This window comes from Physeter macrocephalus, chromosome 19, assembly GCF_002837175.3.
Source record: "Physeter macrocephalus isolate SW-GA chromosome 19, ASM283717v5, whole genome shotgun sequence".
NCBI classification, from domain to species: domain Eukaryota; kingdom Metazoa; phylum Chordata; class Mammalia; order Artiodactyla; family Physeteridae; genus Physeter; species Physeter macrocephalus.
The window spans coordinates 1,745,613-1,760,825 of record NC_041232.1 but is presented as its reverse complement, the minus strand read 5'-3'; the positions used below and the strand labels follow the sequence as shown (position 1 = coordinate 1,760,825).

The window sequence follows — 15,213 nt, the reverse complement described above, 5'->3', positions numbered from 1 at the left end:
TGGCCATGGCCTCACTTCCTTTCACAGCCTGTCCAAGGCTGCAGCCCTGGAAGCTTGGTTTCTGGGGGGCAGAGCTGTTGGGGGCGGTGGGAGGCCGAGAGCCCACCCCCAGGCTAGAAGGGTGTCACCAGGACGCCCACCGCAGTCTGGTGATAGGTAGTTGCCCGCCCACTTGAGCATTTTCTCTGGTGAGGACCTCTTCTCTGAAGTTTAGTCCAGTCCCAGGTGGCCATCTCAGCTCCAAGTAAAGCCTAGCACCTGGGGACGAGAGAGAGATGCCTGGGCCTGCCCACCTCCTGCATCTGAGCATGTGGTGGGGAGGGGGCTCTGCATTTCCTCCAGGTGAGTCTCCAGGGCCATGCTCCTGCAGCAGGTGGGACCTGTGGACAGGCAGGGCTTCCAGCACCAACCTCACTTCTGCACAACCCAGCCTCCACCTGAACACCCCCCTCCTTTGGGGTCCTCATACCACATCCCCTGCAGACCCCTAGGCCCGGGGATGGATCGGGATAAACCCCCAGTGCTCTGTTCTCTTCTTTCCCGGCCGCCTGGGACAGCTGGGTCTTTGTCCCCGTGCCTTGCCTAGAGCCTGCTGCCCTGGCGCCCTGCCGTGTAAGAGGGGGGCAGAGGGACGGTGTGCACTCCTTGGTGGGAGGAAGGGCATGGGGGGTGCAGGCAGCCAGCTGCTCTGGACTCCTTTGGGGATACCCTAAAGATGGGCGTGGGGGTGAGGCAGTTGCTGTGTGTGTGACTGCTATCTCGGGGCCCAGGTACCCCTGAGGAAACGTGCCCTACTCCCTAACCCCACGTGACATCATGCACTTCAGGTGGCAAGCCCAGGGTTGACCCTGATGGTCGCTTCCAGTGGGACAGGATGGCCACTTCTCTAGTGTTATCCTCCTGCTCCCAAGGGTGAGGTGTGGGAATGTGAGTTTGGAGTAGGAACCCAGCACTTCCTGTCTCTGCCAGTACCTTGCAGGCCAGGGCTGCAGTCCCTGCAGACCCCAGAGGTTCCTGGGAAGGAGAGCCAGAAATGTCCGCCTCCGCCCCCAAAATGTGTCCAAGGTTGCCGGTGCTATCTCCCCACCCAGACACCAAGGCACAGCTTCTGCAAGAGACCTCTGGTCTGCAGTGGAGGCGGGGAAAGGTCTGTGAGGCCCCACAGGGCATGGGGTGGGGTAGACATGAGCACTGGAAGGGATCCTGAGAGCTGGGCAGCAGCCTAGCCCGGCCACTGTGCGGCCTAGCATTCACCCACCGCCAGCATCCCACCAGCTCCTGCCCCTGGGCCCAGGCAGCCAGCTCACCAGCTTGGCAGGCTTTCAGGCCCTGCATTCAAGCCTTTGCTTCACTCGTGGCTCATCCCTTTCTGTCTGCAAAATCCTCACCCTTCAAAGTTGGCCTCCCCCAGGAAGTCATCCCGGCCAGAACCGGTCGGCCCAGGCTCCTGGCTCCCACGGTCTGCATGCTGGTCAGTCATGGGTGCCTATGAACACCCAGCTTCCTCAGCCTGGTATTCACCTGGCACAGGCTGGGCAGACAGACGATCATCCACTCCACCTGTACGCAGTCTCCCGATGGAGATGTGGTTGGTACAGACATGTGCCCTGCCCTCAACACCTGAACTCACCATCAAGTGCAAGGTGGCTGCGACAGGACACAGGCGGGGGGCTGTGGGTCTGAGATGAGGCTGGGGACGGTCCTGTCCTGCGGGCACCAGACACAGGTGGTACACGGGGTGGGTAGAGATTTGTGACATTCAGGTGGTGCCTCCACAGAGGTGGGGTTGTGGGGTGGGAAGCAGCTCTGCGGGGAGATGAGGGAGTTTGAGATGCCTGTCCATGAACCCAGTCTAGCTAGGGCGATGCCTCTAAAGTCAGGAGCTGGGCGGACAGTGCAGCCACACAGACCTCTGCTGGCCTCCATTGCTGGCAGCCAACGGGGGTTCCATGGGAGGGGCCCGGGCACTGCTGAATTCAGGGCCATGGCCAGGCAGAGCTGCCCAGAAGTGGTTGGCCTTTTTACTTGTCCCAGAGAAGTGTTTGCATTCATGACCACATGGGTGCAACTTCCCTGCCACCCTCCCCAACTGTGCCTCCGTCCTGCACCAGCATGGCTCAGGGAAGGGCCCTAACCTCCGAAGCTCCCTCCCATCCCAACTTCTGCCAGCCTGGTGATGCCCACAGCCTTGGGCCTTTCAGTGGTCCTTATTCCAGGCCCCCTCCTCCAGCCCCACCCTTCCAGATGGGGCCCCCGCATAACTGAGGCAGGATGCCACCTCCCCTCCTCAGCAGCTGCCCTCTCCCTGCCCAGGTCCTTCCACCAACTCTCAGGTCCTCAAAAGCCCAGCTCATCTTTTCGGGGACCTGTTTGCCCCACTTTTTGTTCCATCCCCAGCCCTGCCCGTCCTGCCCACCCCATGGGCCTGGGGTTGGGTCTGACCCCTCTGCTTCCTGGGCCCAGGGTTCCTCTTCCTCCTGGTCCCCCTAGGCCCTCCTCACCCCCTTTCTTTGCTGCCCCTGCTCTGCTCTGTGCTGTCACCCCACCGCTCCCGAGGCAGGAGCTCCCACGACTCCAGCCCTGACTCCACCTTCTGGACTTTCTCCTTGGTGACTAGCGGCCTCCAGACCATCGTCACACCTTGACAGGGGCTGCAGGCAGGGTCTCAGTCCCGGAGCTGTCCCCCCGCCCCCCACCATACCGCCTCCCTCAGCCTCCCTCACCTGCCTTTACCTCCATATTCTCTCGGAGCCCGTGCGGAGCCATTCTGCTCCCGGCATCTCTCCAGTCTGTTTCTAGGGGGCCCCCTTCACCCAGGCCTCTCTGGTCCAGACCGAGTCTACTCACAGGCCTCAAGCATCCGGCTCCGCTGTCGCTGCAGGCTTTGATTGCGCCCGGTGCGGCGCTCGGGAGGCGCTGACCGCACAGCCGGACATAGAAGGGCCTCACGGGGGGAGCAGAGGCCGGCTTGCAGCCTTGACCTGGCAGTTCCGAGACGCCGCTGGCCAGGGGTCTTTCGTGCGTCGCGCCTGGTCCCCACCCGCTTCCCGCCCCGGGCCTGGCCTCGCCGGGAGCGCGCAGAGTCCGCTTCTCTGGTGGGTGTCTGGGGAAGAGAGGGAAAGGCAAGGCGACCGGTGATTCCTCGGGAGGGCCCCTTCCAAGTTCGCCCCCAAGTTTGCGCGCGGCCGCGTGGGGGCGGGGGCCGCGCGGAGGGGCGGTGGCGCGGCCGGAGGGTGGGGTCTGGTGCGCGGGGCGGGCGCTGCCGCCTGGCCGGCCGCGGCTGGCCCTGGATCAGGGAGCCGATGTGGAATTTCCTGCCCGGCCCGGCGCCCCTCCTGCCGCCCCCCGCCCGGCCGCGCACTCCGCTTCCGGCCGCTCTCGCTGCGGCCGCACCCGCGCCCGCGCCCGCCCCGCGCCTGCCCCGCGCCGCATGGAGGGCGCAGGGCCCCGGGGGGCCGGGCCGGCGCGGCGCCGGGGAGCCGGGGGGCCGCCGCCGCCGCTGCCGCCGCTGCTGCTGCTGCTCTGGCTGCTGCCCGGCCCCGCGGCGCCCCAGGAGCTGAGCCCGCGCGGCCGCAACGTGTGCCGCGCGCCCGGGTAGGAGCCGGCCGGGCTGGGGGAGGGGGCCGGAGGGACGCCCGGGGCCGGGGGGAGGGGGCGCCCAGGACCTCCCTGAGCCAAACGCGCGGGCCCCTCGGGCCGCCCTCGCCGACGCCGGCTCCGCTCCAGGCCGAGCCCGGGCGCCGGGCCACGACGGTGCGTCCGAGGATACCCCGGGCGAGAAGCGGGCGAGGGTAGAGCGGAGGGCAGCGGACGCCCGGAGGGCTGACACACGGGGTCCGAGATTTCAGACCCAGGAAAAGGGACCCTTGTGCCGGATTGTGAAGGCCGTAAGAAGACGGGAAGCTCATTCCAAGCCCATGGCATGGCATGTGCAAGGGCCCAGGCACACGAGTGTGGCTCGAGCCGTGATGGAGGGAGGCTGAGCGTCCAGGAGGGATGGAGCGAGGCTCCTGAGAAGAGGGAGCCGCGGAGGTCTTGAGGCAGGCGAGTCGGAAGGACAGATTTGTGTCTTAGAAAGAGCGGGCGCGGGTGGGAAGAGCGTGGTAATGGAGGTGGGCGTCGAGGAGCCTGAGTTCAGAGTGGACCAGAAGCGGGAATAGAAAGGACAATGACGTGCGCTGGCATCGGGAGGATGGGGGACTCCCGGGTGGGGATAAGGGGTGCCGAGGGGCGGCGCAGAGGTGGGCGCCACGAGGAGCCGGGCTGGGGAAGCCAGTGTGGGACAGGAGGGGACAGGCCCTGCCGGAGGGCGCCGGGCCCAGGACCTTGCGCGGAGGTCGAAGAGCGCAGGCCAGGACCCAGGAGTGGGCGCAGGAGTCGGAGGACCCGGTCGGTCTGTCAGAGGCCACTGCGAGGTCAAGGGCATCTCCGCGCGGGGGCGAGGAGCCGGCGTGAGGGGGTGCCTTGGCGCGGGCTGGGGGCGCCAGGCAGGCGGGAAGCTGGAGAAGCATCACGGGCTCCTGGCGGGTGCGGTGGGGGCGCCCTGGGCCGCAGGGCCCAGGGAGGCCGCGTCCGGGGGCAGGCGGTCGCTGCAGACAAGGGGCTGTGAGGGGCCGCGCGGGGTTTCCGAGCTCGGATCCCGAGGCGCGCAGACCCCTCCCCGCTGCGAGCCCCGCCTCTGGGGCGGGGGCCGGCCTGGCCCGCCATCTGCTTCACATCGACTCCGCCGCCGCCGCCTCCCGGGCCTCCCGGGCCTCCCCGGCCCCAGGAATGCAGCGGCTGTGGCGGGCGGGGCCGCCTGGAGAGGGGGAGGGCGCGATCGTCGCCGGCCCTGTCCCTCCGCCTCGGCCCTCCTTCCCTGTGGGGGTCCGTGCCGGGGTTGGGGGTGGGGCGGGGGGGAATCCGATGGCAGACCAGAGCTGTCCGGAGCCTGCTCCACTCCCCCTCTCCCCGAGATGTTCCATCAGGCGGCCTGTTCCAGTAGCCAAGAGCCTGGGTTGGGTTTCAGATCCTGGTGCCACCTCTCCCCATCTGAGTGGCCCCGGGCACAACGCCTAACCTTTCTGGGCCAGTCCATACTCCTGTCCAGTGGGGTTGGTGGTGGTAGAGGAGGGATGACTGTGATCCTGTGTGGAGCTGGTTGATGGGAAAGACGGCACTCCCCCATCCCCCCCAGGGTCTGGACCATCTCTTCATTACCTTCCCAAGGCTGGGCCTTGCCAGGCTCCCAATAGCGTTCCCTCCCCCCGGAGGCAGGAGGACTAGGGCAGGGAGCAGCTCTCAGTCAGTAAAATCCCGTACACTTACTGTGTGCAGGCCTGTTGTTGGTGCAGGGATACAGCTGTCCTGTGTGGAGGAGACTTACAGCAAATCATCTGACATCTGGCAAGGGCTGGGGAGGAGGTGTTCAGTTGGGGAGACCCAGTGGGAAGTGCTGAGTGAGAGAGGCCCGTGGGAGAGAAGGCAGAGCAGGGTGGCGTCTGGGGCAGGGCCCTGAGTGCAGAGGGCCTGTTGGAAGCACAGGAAGGAGCCCTGGGGGCTGGGACAGGGATGGTGGAGGAGAGGCCACAGGGCGATGGGAACCCCCGTGGGCTTTGCACAGAAGAGGGGCAGGATGTGACCTGGGTTGGCTGTCAGGTGGCAGATGAACTGGGGCAGGAGGGCAGAAGGTGGGAGAGAACCAGGGAGGGTGAGGGTAGCTCTCACAAGGCTGGGTGGGGGACAAGTGGCCTGTCCCATCCTAGATCCAGTTAGGATCTAGGAAGGTAGAGCTGTCGTGTTTCTCAATTGATCCACTCTGGGAGAGAGCAGAGTAGCCTCCCAGCCTGGAAGGACAGTCTTTACCCTGAGATGGAGAAGACTCGGGGTGGGGGGGGCTAGTGGGGAGGAGGGCCCCCCTCGAGGCCTCCGAGGCATTGTCAGTGTCTTGATGGGACCTAGGGAGCTTCCCCAGGGAGCTAGAGTGGACGGAGCAGGGGAGGGAGGCGGGGGGTGGAGCAGAAACCAGGCGAGGGGTGCCCAGGGGGGAAGGAGGAGAGTGGGGCAGGCATGGAGTCCCAGGGGGCGTGGAGGCAGAGGAGCTTCCTGTCTGGACTGGGGAGAGAACGGGACAGACACTGGCACAGTGAGCAGGCAGTGCTCTTGGGGAGCTTTGCCGAGGTGGCTTGGGCAGGTTCAAGATGAAGGTTTAAATCACTGCAGCTTCATTTGCAGTAACAGTGATCTATGGAGGGGGCAGCCTGCAGCACAGCCTGCTTGCTGAGGGGCCTGGATTGACACCCCAGAGTCCTGCCCTAGTGTAGGAGCTACCCCTGCACTGGGCCATCTTTCTTGTCATCTCACTTTCATAAGATCTGGGAAAATGGGCCTGCCAACCTAGCCCGGCCTTTTCTGCCAGCCTGTCCCAGAAGGAAAAGTCCCACAGACTCATCCTCCACGTGGGCTCTGTCCTGCTGGAGAGCAGGGTTGTTAGCTCTGTTGGGTGGGGCCTGGGCACCAGCCATGCTGGGGGGACCAGGTGAACTCAGGGACTTCCTAGAGCCTGCTCAGCATGGGCTGGAGCTCATAGCACAGCCTTGGCTGAGCTCATAGTTTGTGCTGGACACATCTTGACTCTCTTAATCCTCCTGCCAAACCTATGGGCCCCATTCTACAGATTTAGCAGCTGGAGCAGAGAGGTAAAGTTCTGTGCCCAAGGTCACACAGCAAGTGGCAGACCCAGGCATCCAATCCAGCTTAGTGTGGCCCTAAAACCAGGCTCCCAACCTGATTACAGAGCCATGCAGCCAGGTCGTCCAGGATGGAAGGTGGTCAGTGTTCCTACGCCATCCCAGCAGGCCATCTGGTGAGGCTGCCTGCAGGAGGGACCTCTACAGAGGTTCTCCATCCAGAGACCTGGGTTCAGGCTGGCAGAAGAGGCAGGAGGGTGATGGGCCCTTGGACCTGGGTCTCCCTACAGATGGCCATCTCAGAGCCCCAGGACAGGGCTGGGTGGGTGGGGACAATGGGGGCCAGAAAATCCAGACCTGCTTAGTGTTCCTGTCTCTGGTTTCCAGTTTTATTTGTGGAAAATAAGCTGGCCCATTCCTTGAAGTTTGGGGTTTTATGGGTCCTGTTCCCCAGGTCCCATATCTTTGGCCCAGAGGAGAATCCAGACCTTTCTGGGAGAGGGGGCTCCCTTGGAGTCCGGGGGCCCCATCCAGGGTGTGGTGATCATTTCGAGCTGGGAACGGTTGGGGGGCATCTTCTGAGGGGTGTGATATGGGGCAGCTGCAGCCTTTCCCTTCTCAGGCCATCCCACCCCCACCCCAGGGTTCTCAGGCCCCTCCCACCTCCTCCCACCACCACATCCCGGTTCTAGATTCACATCCTTCCCAAGAGGCCCTCTCTTTTTCTCTGAAGTGTGAATGGTGGCTGTGTGCCTTTAGCATTTGGCTGAAGTTCTAGGTCTGATGGGACCCTGCAGAACTGCAGCCTGAGTGTCTGTTCCTTCTCAGCCTCCTTTGCCCCACAGTATGGGCACACCCCACCTCAGCCCTCATGGCCCTCACCAGTGGCCATGGCTTCACTTGGGCAGGGCCTCCAAACCTTTGTGCCTACACACCCCAGAAGCCCAGGGCTTGGTAGGCTGCACCACCCTGATATGGGACACATAAATTTTTTACCTCCTACTGTACCTTGTAAAGCCAAATAAAATTAAACAAGATTTTATGAAATTTCACGGAGAGGACATTCTAATGTTGCCTTCCTCCAGCCCAAGTCTCGCCCTGGTGCTCTGCAGCCCTCAGTTTTACTTTCCTTACTCGGATGGAGGACTCCCTGGGTGTACCTTGCCCCTCTCCAAGTGGACACCTCGCTGTGTCCACCTTGCTCAGAGGCTACCCATCTGCCTTGGTGCTCCAGTTGGGCATCCAGATGTGCCCACCCGGCCCAGTCAGTCCTGGCACTGCCCAGGTCACGTCATATCTGGATCCCTGACACCCATCTGTCCAGACCCCCACCCCCAGGGATGCCCTAGACCTCCATGTCTGAGCAGGTCCTGGAGGCCCAGGGACTTTGCCCCACCCCCACCTCACTGCTGCCCCTCCTGGGACATGTGGGGTCTCTTCTCTGGCCTAGTGGATGGGGGAAGAGGGCACAAATCAGGAGGAGTGGCGAGACCCCTTGTAGAGGGAACTGGGAAGTTCTTGGAGGTGGTCTGCTATCTGCCGCCTCCCAGTGTCCGCTCTAGAGGGCTGGGATTTGTGTCTTATTCGCTTCGAGTCTCTCGAACCTACAGCAGTGCCGGGCACACAGCAGGGCCTTGATAACCACCTCCCTAGGGCAGGGTGGATGTTGCTGGGGGACCCAGCGAGGACTAGGAGTGGGTCCCAAGCTCAGGCGCCCTCTCTCTGCCTGCAGCTCCCAGGAGCTCACTTGCTGCGCCGGCTGGAGGCAGCAGGGGGACGAGTGTGGGATCGGTGAGTAGGGCACCCTGGGACTTGGGCAGGGGGCGGGGTCACGGGGAGGAGGGATAGTGTGGGGGCTGAACTCGCGACAACTTGGGCGCGTCTCGTCCGCAGCTGTGTGCGAAGGCAACTCCACGTGCTCGGAGAACGAGGTGTGCGTGCGGCCGGGCGAGTGCCGCTGCCGCCATGGCTACTTCGGTGCCAACTGCGACACCAGTGAGCGCAGATTGTGGCGGGCGGGGCAGTGGGGCAGGATCCCAGAGATGGGCGGGGCCTGAACTGGAGGCGGGGCCTGCGAGTGGGCGGGACCTGAGTCGGGAGCGGGTCCCCGGGGGCGGGGGGCTGGACGCGGGCAGGTTCGGGCTGGGTCTGGGCCCCCTCACGAGCACCTGGGCCTCCCACCCTCTCCGCTCGCTCTGCAGAGTGCCCGCGCCAGTTCTGGGGTCCCGACTGCAAGGAGCTGTGTGTCTGCCACCCACACGGGCAGTGCGAGGACGTGACGGGCCAGTGTACATGTCACGCGCGGCGCTGGGGCGCACGCTGCGAGCATGCGTGCCAATGCCAGCACGGCGCGTGCCACCCGAGGAGCGGCGCTTGTCGCTGCGAGCCTGGCTGGTGGGGCCCACAGTGCGCCAGCGCGTGCTACTGCAGCGCCACGTCGCGCTGCGACCCACAGACGGGCGCGTGCCTCTGCCACGCAGGCTGGTGGGGCCGCAGCTGCAACAACCAGTGTGCCTGCAACACGTCGCCGTGCGAGCAACAGAGCGGCCGCTGCCAGTGCCGCGAGCGCACGTTCGGCGCGCGCTGCGAGCGCTATTGCCAGTGCTTCCGCGGCCGCTGCCATCCGGTGGACGGCACGTGCGCGTGCGAGCCCGGTTACCGGGGCAAGTACTGCCGCGAGCCTTGCCCTGCCGGCTTCTACGGCCTGGGCTGCCGCCGCCGGTAAGCGCGGGCCCCGGCCGGGGAGGGAGAGGAGGGGCAGGCGCCGAGGGAGCCGGGGTGAGGCGGCCCGGACCCCGCCTAGCCTCCCGCCCCTTCCCCAGATGCGGCCAGTGCAAGGGCCAGCAGCCATGCACGGTGGCCGAGGGCCGTTGCCTGACGTGCGAGCCCGGTTGGAACGGCACCAAGTGCGACCAGCCGTGCGCCACCGGCTTCTACGGCGAGGGCTGCGGCCACCGCTGCCCGCCGTGTCGCGACGGGCACGCCTGCAACCACGTCACCGGCAAGTGCACGCGCTGCAACGCGGGCTGGATCGGTGACCGGTGAGCAACCCGTGTCCGCCCCAGACACGCAGCCCCCAGCCGACCTCCCCCGATTGCCCTCCGCGGAGGGTTCTGTGGGCTTAATGGTCGTTTGCCCTGTTTCCGCTGACGCCCCCTCCCCGCGTTCCGAGGTGTGAGACCAAGTGCAGCAATGGCACCTACGGCGAGGACTGCGCGTTCGTGTGCGCCGACTGCGGCAGCGGCCACTGCGACTTCCAGTCGGGACGTTGCCTGTGCAGCCCGGGCGTCCACGGGCCCCAGTGAGTGCCCGGGGACCCAAGGGGTTTGAGGGGTCTGTATCCGGCACTGGGCTCCAGCCAGACCCCAGGTGCTGCTGCGTTGGCCGACCAGGCGGGACCCAGGCTTGGCCCCTCAGCCTTGGCCCCCATACTTCAGCTAGGGAGCGACAACAGGCTATTTGGGGCAGTTTCCTGCCCTGGGGTGGAGCCGGCGCTCGAGCGGGATCTGGCGACCAGGTCAGCCTGTGGCCAGTGGGCTCCTTGAGGGCTGCAGGGCTGAGGTGACCCGGAGATGATGTGGAATGAGCAGGGACCTCCAGGTACAGCCAAGGGTCTCGTCTGGCAGCCACTTTTCCCCCCACAGAAGAGTCAGCCCCAGCAATGGGCACTGCGGCCAGTGTCCACGGCCCGTCCCCCAGACTCCGTCCCGCTGGAGTGCACACTTTTGTTTCCAAAACATTGATCGCTCAGGGTGTGCTGGAGGTGGGGGTGGCTGGCCGCGGGGATCGCAGTCCCTAGAGAATGGAGAACCCGGGGCCGGGGCTGGCTGGCTGCGGGGGCGAGGGCGGGAGGCGTAACCGAGGGCCGCTTGGCGCTCCCAGACCCCACGGCCCTCCCTGACCTCGCTCCCCCGCAGCTGTAACCTGACTTGCCCGCCCGGGCTCCACGGCGTGGACTGCGCCCAGGCCTGCAGCTGTCACGAGGACTCGTGCGACCCGGTCACCGGTGCCTGCCGCCTGGGTGAGTGGGTGGGGGCGACCCGGCGGGGGCGCGGGGGCTGCCGGCACCTCGCTGACCCTGTGACCCCCACAGAGACCAACCAGCGAAAGGGCGTGATGGGCGCGGGCGCGCTGCTCGCTCTGCTCCTCGGCCTGCTGCTCTCGCTGCTCGGCTGCTGCTGCGCCTGCCGCGGCAAGGACCCCGCGCGCGGGTGAGGCTTCCAGCTCCCGCCCTCCCCCGGTTCCGGCCGCGCAGGGTCTGCAGCGCGGCGCGCCCTTCCCGGCCCCGCCCTGGGGGGCTCCGCCCTTCGTTAGCTCAGGCCCCTCCCTCCCTGTGGGTGGGCTCCCACGGGCTCGCCCCGCCCCTCTGGCAAGGCACGGCCCCGCCCCTTAGCTCAGACCCCGCCCCCGCAGGGAGCTCTCGCTTGGGAGGAAGAAGGCGCCGCAGCGCCTATGCGGGCGCTTCAGCCGCATCAGCATGAAGCTGCCCCGGATCCCGCTCCGCAGGCAGAAGCTGCCCAAGGTCGTAGGTAAGGATGACGTAGGTAAGGAGTCTCCGGGGAACACCCCCTGACGCAGGAGGCTGCTGGGAAATGGGTGTGACGGGGCCTTGAGTGTCGATGTGGGGGCGTGGGGAGGTGCGACCAGGGGGAGGAAAGAAGGAATACGGATACAGGGGAGCCCTGGAGGAAGGCAGGGGTCCTACGTGTGCGGGCAGGTGTGGGCCCTGTCTCGGTGACTGTGAGTGACTTCATGTGTGGTGTGGTGGGGCAGTGTGGACTGGACATCCGCGGCCGGCAGGCCCCCGCAGTCTGCGGGAGTGAGTACACTGTCAGTCGTGATGCGAGCCGCAGGTGGACGTGGGCACCTGTGAGTGGGAATGCCCTGCCACAGGAAGACCCGCCCCCGGCCCGGATACCCAGCTGTGCCCTGGGTCTTTCCTGGAAAGTGGGCAGGCTGGTCCCTCGGCCCCCACCCTACCTCAGGACGGGTCTGGGTTCAGGGCGATGCTGCTTCTCTCCTTCTGCCTGCACTGACTCACACCGGGGTGGAGTCTCTCTGCGTCTTTCCCACTTGTTCCCAAAGATGAGGGGGATGGGGAGATGAAGTCTCCTGGGAGGTAAAGATGCAGAGAGCTGAGAAAACCCCTCGGCCCACTCAGCAGAGTGGGATCTATGGGCACAGATGTGGGGGCTGGAACCCACATCCCATTTGTGAGAGGGGGACAGGCTGGCCAGCCTCTGGGATTCCCCCGTTGTGGGGTCTACGTCTGTGGAGGCCGTGCCTAGGGATGCAGCCTGCTGAGACGGATGAGCCAAAGGGTGGCTTCACCACTGCACATTTGCATTCAAAAACTGCTGCAAGACAGGGTCTGAAGCGTGGCTTGGAGGCCCTGATGGCCTCTCCCAGCCAGGTGCTCTCTCTTTTCCCAACTTTCGGCCCGACCTCACTCAGCTCCCTGGCCGTACACTAGCCTGTTGAATTGCCTGTCCCACCCACTATCTTGGGGTAGGGCTGGCTTGGGTCCCTCCATCATTTGTGGCAGGAGGGCTGGCGAGGGCACTGGCTGGGGCAGGCGGGGCCCCTGGCAGCTATGCCTCCCTCCTTTCCCAGTGGCCCATCACGACCTGGATAACACGCTCAACTGCAGCTTCCTGGAGCCGCCCTCGGGGCTGGAGCAGCCCTCGCCATCATGGTCTTCCCGGGCCTCCTTCTCCTCCTTTGACACCACGGATGAAGGCCCTGTATACTGTGTACCCCACGAGGGTGAGGACCCCTCTTGCTCTGACCCAGTGAAAGTTTCCAGCTGAAATTTCTGTGCTCTGGGGGACAGGCAGCATGGGGAGGAAGGCCTAGTGATGCTGTGAACTCGGGGGTGGATACACAGTTGAGGTTGCAGAGTGGGCTTCTTTGCTGCCCAGCACCAGACTGGGGTAGGGTCTGGGGAGGTAGCCAAAGCCCAGGTTCACTTCTGGGGAGACCAGGCAGAGAAAATTCCGGGCCTGGGGAGGAGGTGGCAGAGGAGACAGGAAATGGGGTTTGCAGGATATGGGGACACACTTTCACCTGAAGCCTTGGCTCACAAACATTAAGAAGCAGCCTGAATAGCTGGGCTTCTGGCCTCTCTCTTCCCCAGACCATCCCCGTGAATGACCTTGGGCAGGTGACTAACCTCTGAGCCTGAGAAGGCCTTTCTCTTAAAGAAGGACTATGAATCAAGGGTCAAATGTGGTGATGGTGGCCCCCAAGGCTAGGGATGTGGTGGGGGAGGGGTGCAAGTCCAGGCCGAGTTGGGGCTGCAGCCCAGGAATGAGCCCCACTACCCCAGCCCTCCGCCCCCAGGGCTCTGAGCTAAGTTTGTGGTCAGTGCAGTGAATGTGCCAGGCATGTCTGGATGCCACGGCGACTGAGCGCCAGCTGGGGCGGGAAGAGGAGGGGAGGTGGGGCGCCAGCTAGGGTTTGCTCTTGGAGGCTGGAGGGCCAAGCTCTTTCGGGAGGAGGTGACCGCCCCGCTCTTCCCTTGTCAGAGGCGGCAACCGAGAGCCGGGACGCGGAGGCCCCCACCGCCCTAGCCCCAGCCCCTGCCCCTGCCCCTCCCGAGGCGCTGGCTTCGTCCCCTGCACCGGTGACTGCGCTCGCGGAGGAGGCCACGCCCCTCCGCGCGTCCTCCGACAGCGAGCGGTCGGCGTCGAGCGGGGACGGGCCCGGCGGGGCGCTGTATGCGCGTGTGGCCCGGCGCGAGGCCCGGCCGGCCCGGGTCCGGGGCGAGGCCCGAGGCCTGTCGCTTTCGCCATCGCCCGAGCGCAGGAAGCCGCCGCCGCCCGACCCCGCCACCAAGCCCAAGGTGTCCTGGATCCACGGCAAGCACGGTGCCGCCGCCGCGCGTGCGCCGTCGCCGCCACCCACGGGCCCCGAGGCCGCTCCCAGCCCCAGCAAGAGGAAACGGACGCCCAGCGACACGTCGGCGCGGCCGGACGAGCCCTGCAGCCCCAGGGCCCGCGACCCGACGCCGCGGCCCCCGGGGCTGGCTGAGGAGGGGCCGGCCCTCGCCGCACCCTCGCCGCCCCGGGCTCGGGCGCGGGGCCGTGGCCCGGGCCTCTCAGAGCCCACGGACGCTGGCGGTCCCCCGCGCAGCGCACCTGAGGCCGCCTCCATGCTGGCCGCCGAGCTGCGCGACAAGACTCGCAGCCTGGGCCGCGCCGAGGGGGCCGTGGGCACCCAGGGCCCCCGAGAGAAGCCGGCGCCGCCGCAGAAGGCCAAGCGCTCGGTGCCTCCAGCCTCGCCAGCCCGCGCGCCCCCCGCGCCCGAGGCCCCAGGGCCCGAGAAGGCGGCAGCGGGCGCGCCCGGATCCGACACCCCCCGAAAGAAGACCCCCATCCAGAAGCCGCCTCGCAAGAAAAGCCGGGAGGTGGCGGGCGAGCCGGGCCGGGCGGGCGCGCCCACCCTGTAGTAGGGCGGCCCCGCCGTGCCTGCAGCTCCTCGGCTTAGCAGCGCTGCTTGCCACCCCGCGTCCCGTGCGCGCCCGGCGTCTCCCGCGGGGGCCCCAGCCCAGAGCAGCCTGGCGGGAGGCTGTGTCTCACTGGCTCAGGCCCAACGGCCCTCCTGGATGGGGTCCCGCACTCGGGCAGGAAGCCCCATCCCAGTGGCTAAGGCCTGACAGACGCTTTGCTGGCCCCTCCCTTCCCATGGCCTGCCTGTGGAGGGCTCCCACCAGCCCGGGTCTCAAAGGCCAAGGGCAGGAGGGCTCTGCCTACAGAACACCTCTCACTGGCCAAGAGTGCCTTGGCTGGGTCACCTTCTCACTGGCTGAGGCCAGAAGCACTTCCACCCTGGCAGCCTCTCTCTGGCCAGGGCCTGGCGCCTCTGGCTGGAGGTTCCCTTCTGTGACCCTAGCCAGAGGCTCCTTCCACTGGCCGAGCCCCAGGGCATCTGGTTGACCGGAGCCTGGGGAGGAGGGCTGGTCTCTGCTCCTCAGGAGGCTTGGCTGTCTCCCCACCCACGCTCTCCCAGCCCCAGCCTCCCCAGCCCTGGCCCCTCTGCTGTCGAGCTGGTTTTGATGGCCTCCCACCACCCCACATGCCTGGGAATCCTAGGGGCAACTCCAGTGGCCTGTGGAGACGTATTTATAGGCCCCCGGCAGGGCTGCTCCCACCCCATCCGGGTGCCCCAGGATGGGCTCCTCCCGGCAGGGGCTTGGCCAAAGCTTTCTTAATAAAGTGCCTTTTTTTCCTCCCGTGCTCTGACTGCTTCCTATCTGCTGGGCCTCTGACAAGGATGTCACCCCAAAAGAAATTGCACCAGGACCCCTCGACCCAAGTGGAGCCTGGGAGCCCAGGTGTGGGTCTCCCAGGACCACGTTGGAAGTAGGTCATGTCCATCTGCCCATCCTTCACCTGTTTATCAAGTTTATTGGGCACCCACCTCAGCCCGCCCCATCCTGGACTGGCAACCTGGGATGAAGGGTGTGTAGGAGCAGATAGAGTGGCACCCTTGGCTACGAGGTGCTTCTGCCCTGCACCTTCCCCACTGCCCACTGCTGTTACAC

At 65.9% G+C, this 15,213-nt stretch overlaps 2 protein-coding genes across 3 annotated transcripts; one reads left to right on the top strand and one right to left on the bottom strand.

The window, feature by feature from the left end:
• Positions 1-67: 67 nt before the first annotated feature.
• Positions 68-4,436, bottom strand: LOC114484363 (uncharacterized). The gene is made up of 4 exons (XM_028480088.1): positions 4,326-4,436; positions 2,848-3,103; positions 1,631-1,806; positions 68-258 (listed from the first exon to the last, which is right to left on the bottom strand). The coding sequence occupies exons 1-3, from the start codon at positions 4,424-4,426 to the stop codon at positions 1,633-1,635; spliced, it is 531 nt and encodes a 176-aa protein (XP_028335889.1). The 5' UTR covers positions 4,427-4,436; the 3' UTR covers positions 68-258; positions 1,631-1,632.
• On the top strand, positions 3,431-14,897 carry SCARF2 (scavenger receptor class F member 2). Of its 2 annotated transcripts, XM_024120754.2 has the most exons (11): positions 3,431-3,594; positions 8,401-8,459; positions 8,562-8,663; positions 8,870-9,389; positions 9,491-9,709; positions 9,841-9,969; positions 10,586-10,689; positions 10,762-10,879; positions 11,082-11,197; positions 12,282-12,434; positions 13,196-14,897. In XM_024120754.2, exons 1-11 carry the CDS (start codon positions 3,431-3,433, stop codon positions 14,116-14,118), a joined length of 2,607 nt encoding a protein of 868 aa, XP_023976522.1. In that variant the 3' UTR covers positions 14,119-14,897. The 2 variants fall into 2 exon arrangements, with proteins under 2 accessions (XP_023976522.1, XP_054936316.1); XM_055080341.1 differs by lacking the exon at positions 12,282-12,434.
• The last annotated feature ends 316 nt before the right edge of the window (positions 14,898-15,213 follow it).